Source organism: Henckelia pumila, chromosome 2, assembly GCF_033568475.1.
Source record: "Henckelia pumila isolate YLH828 chromosome 2, ASM3356847v2, whole genome shotgun sequence".
In the NCBI taxonomy this organism is placed as follows: domain Eukaryota; kingdom Viridiplantae; phylum Streptophyta; class Magnoliopsida; order Lamiales; family Gesneriaceae; genus Henckelia; species Henckelia pumila.
Window position 1 is genome coordinate 137,362,535 of NC_133121.1, and position 4,002 is coordinate 137,366,536.

At 36.5% G+C, this 4,002-nt stretch overlaps 1 protein-coding gene across 5 annotated transcripts; it reads right to left on the reverse strand.

Moving 5' to 3' along the window:
* Window positions 1–661: 661 nt before the first annotated feature.
* On the reverse strand, window positions 662–3,492 carry LOC140883584 (uncharacterized). 5 transcript variants are annotated; one of them, XM_073290116.1, is made up of 6 exons: window positions 3,400–3,492; window positions 3,253–3,288; window positions 1,522–2,565; window positions 1,370–1,441; window positions 1,079–1,277; window positions 662–998 (listed from the first exon to the last, which is right to left on the reverse strand). In XM_073290116.1, exons 3-6 carry the CDS (start codon window positions 2,539–2,541, stop codon window positions 952–954), a joined length of 1,338 nt encoding a protein of 445 aa, XP_073146217.1. In that variant the 5' UTR covers window positions 2,542–2,565; window positions 3,253–3,288; window positions 3,400–3,492; the 3' UTR covers window positions 662–951. The 5 variants fall into 5 exon arrangements, with proteins under 5 accessions (XP_073146217.1, XP_073146219.1, XP_073146220.1 ...); XM_073290118.1 differs by having other exon boundaries at window positions 1,522–2,608; window positions 3,400–3,479; XM_073290119.1 differs by having other exon boundaries at window positions 1,370–1,435; window positions 3,253–3,463.
* Window positions 3,493–4,002: the final 510 nt, after the last annotated feature.

The window sequence follows — 4,002 nt, forward strand, 5'->3', positions numbered from 1 at the left end:
ATGGTGAGAGTCAGTGTCTTGAATGATGCTCTGAAGAGCATGTATAATGCCGAAAAGAGGGGGAAGCGACAGGTCATGATCATCTTCAGAAGTGATCATCAAGTTTCTTCTTGTGATGCAGAAGCATGGTATTTCCCCGAATTTTAAACCACCTCTTTTGCATAGTCATATTAATGTTTCTGTAGCATTTTTGAAATGTTAATCAGCTTCGTAGGTTACATTGGAGAGTTTTAGTGTGTTGATGACCACAGGGCAGGAAAGATTGTGGCTGAGTTGAATTGACGACTTACAAATGTGGTGTTATTAGCCCTCGGTTTGATACCCGGTGTCAAAGAAATTGAGCCTTGGACTGAAAGATTGCTCCCATCAAGAAAGGTAGAATCATAAAATGACAGGAATATGAAATAAGTATTTGAATATGGCTACTTGTTTTTCAATTAGAATTTAGGGTCCCCGGCCATTTTTTATTTTTTTTTTGTCATAATTGAATCCATTTGGTGGAAGTTTGTATGTAAATTGTCTCAATATTGAGATGTTTGGATTTAAAATATATGTCAAACTATGCCAACACCAAACGTCAGCATACCCATGCACATAGGGTGTAGATGACTACATATTCTAACTTTATCAAGTTGATTATATTTGTTATAATTCAGCCAAGACTCAAACAATTTGAAACTCTTGTATGGGGAGGGTTGTGTGATTATAGTGGATCAAACTCAGGTCACTTCCCCAAATGCGGGTTGGCGAATGATTGTTCAACAATTAGATCAAGATATTGCATCCAAAACTATACCGGAATGATTCATAAATGATTTATTCTTCATTCCAGCAACCCATTCCATATCTACAAAACTTACCGCAACCTCGTTCTTGCCTCCATGCGCATGAAAATATCCCATTTACTGTACATCCAAATAAAGTTCTTGTTTTGACCAATGGCTCATTTATTTAGTTCTTCCTTCCCATATATACGAGAGTGGCAGCTTGAAATGATTCTACAAGAAGAAAAACAAAGGAATGAGTGACACCAGGAAATTGGAGACGGTAAAGAGGTTTCATAAGATCATTTCACTACCTTTCCAAGTGAGAAAGGCCTTTTGATTTATCTGGGAGCCAGTCATTGTCTCAACAGCATTAAATAACATGCTGCTTGGGGCGCTCTTTAGCTCCTGGACTATCTGATAGATGGTCTTCCCATTTTCGAAATGTACGTGGTTGTTTGGGTGGTTTGTCTTACAACCAGCATGACGCTCAAATTCATATGCATTTAGCACCTCCATAAAAACAAAAACTTTCAACATGTACGATAATGAAGTAAGAGATTGCCATCATATTTTTCCAAAAGATATTAAAATACATGGCTTACCTTAGAAAAATTGCATGATTGACACCCACAAAGATAGCCATATCCTTTTATGATTCCACTAAGCTCCTGGCACTTCAAGAACACATCGAGTCAGTCCATTAAAAAAACCAAAAACTATGACCAAAAACAAAGATTTAAACCTTAAAAATTACCTCCTGTAAGGTAGAAACATATTTCACTGGCACATCCTCGAGGATCCCAGTTGCTAACAAACTCCTGACATTGGATGGGAAACTGTTTGAGGCTTCTTTCTTAGTAGGTTTGGTTCCTAACTTACTTTTAGGTGTAGACACAAGTCTGGATTTAGGTGGCCGACCATTTGACACAGCGGCCTTTCGTTTTTTATGTGTTTGTGATGTTTGAACCGAACATGGTTCATAGAGTAAAGTATAGCTACTAACTGGCCTCGACAGGACATCAACTATAGATTCACCATTATAACAACCAAAACATGAACTACTGGAGTACTGTTTCTTAGAGGAACTGGTCGATGATTTGGTATTGCCAATACCTTTTCTGAAGGGTGAACCCATAGATCTAATATTAGTATCTCTGATGTCATAGGAAGGAACGATCGGAACTGTATTTCCAACTTCCTTATCATAGGGTTGTCCCATGGATATCAATGGGTTTTCATTTCCTCTGTTGTTCGCCTGATCCAGGGACAATCCTGTGCTGGACTCTCCAATATGCAGTCCATTTTCAGGATTTTTACCTGGATCATAATTGGTTTCTCTACTTCCACCACAGCTTACAGCAGTTTCTTGGCTTTCAATATCATAAGAAATTGATAAACCAACAGATGGGTCATTCTCAAATACTTCATTTGTAACTCTTTTAAGCAAAACTGGGCCATCTATCTCGGCAACCTTATTTCTATCATGCAAGTCAACAGGTTTGTTTATCTCAGATTCAAATATGCCATCCATGAATAAACTGAGCACTGATAGCATTGATTGAAACTCAGGAGAACTATCCCAAGGAAGTGCATTCGCCATGGGGGTTCCTAATTCTTCTCTGCAAATTGGGGATTCGATAGCTTGCCTTTTGTTGGGAAATAATTCTGGTCCAGCAGCATCTGGCAACCATAGGCTGGCACACTTAGGTTCCATCACAGACGTGTTGTCAAAAACATTGTCTCCATCAATCATGAATACGCCACCTTTGGTCATCCAAAATACTTTGTCTTGGGAAGACTAGAGAAACAGTAAATATCAGTGTATCTGGATCACCACTTCACTGAGTTCACTCGATAGACAAAAATAGTATGACAAAATAAGGCTCACGTGAGATTAATATGCCCAAGATACTGAAAACATGTTCAAAGTTCAGAATCCAAATCAGGACTCATCACTAATGTGATCCAAACTTATGATTCAACCATTTTGTTTACAGCTAGCGATCAATGATACACAACTTCTTTAGGAGGTGAAAAAATGTGACATCCAACATGAGACATTTCACGGAGAAGAATCAAATCTGAGGCCAATACAAAATTTATCCACAGCCAAAATTGTAGAATCTTATGTTGCAACAAATTAAGAAACAAATATACAAACTTCAAGACGATTCACATCTTTTAGGTGGCATGGATGGATATTTCATCTCATAAGACCCATAAAACGCATCAAATTACTCGAGCTCTACTAACAAGTCTAAGCATCATATGACATTTCAATAAGTTTCAAGACTCTGCCACACTGGCGTCGAGTATTACTGCATGTATACATTGCATTCTACCGAAATCTCCGAAGTCATAAACACCACCACCACCCAAAAAAAAAAACAATAAAAATTGGGGGCTATAGCTACACGCAAAGAGGTAGATAGATAAAGAATGATTTTTTTTTAACAAAAGTTGTATTAAAAAAAAAAAACCGTACCTTTGGCTGGTTCCTGCTTGGCTGGGCGACGAATCCCTGTTATGTAAAATTTGGCAATGCATATCAAACAACAGAAAATTCCCACATTGCTTTGATAGATACTCGTGAGATTTTAAAAAATAGATTCAAACCAAATCAAATCAAAACCTTAGAAAACCACCAAATGTGGATCACAGGAGGTGGTAATCGCGATGAAGGCTATCTAATTATTCCGAGCTGCGATTGCGTATTAACCGTCCAATGAAATTAGATAATTTTTCCGATAATTTTTAATAGTGATTTATTAGGGTTTTCTTTTTCTTTTTTAGCAGAATTTATTTACCAGGTTTTTTTTTTCGTTTTGGGGGAAAAGTGACGTACGCCTCAGGTGGTAAAATCCACACCGTTTGTTAAAATTTTAATGTTATAAAGTTTTTTTTTTTTATTGTTGAATATATTCGCATTAACTGTCCGATGAAATTAGATAATTTTTAATAGTGATTTATTAGGGTTTTTCTTTTTCTTTTTTAGCAGAATTTATTTACCAGGGTTTTAAAAAAAAAAATTTAGGGTTTTTTTTTCGTTTTGGGGGAAAAGTAACTACGCCTCAGGTGGTAAAATCCACACCGTTTGTTAAAATTTTACCATTATAAAGTTTTTTTTAAATGGTTGAATATAAAATATATATTAAAGCGTGGGGCTTAAATTAGAGACGTGATAGGCTACTTGTTTAGAAGCTATAAACTTTGTAATTGGTAGAGATTATTGTTA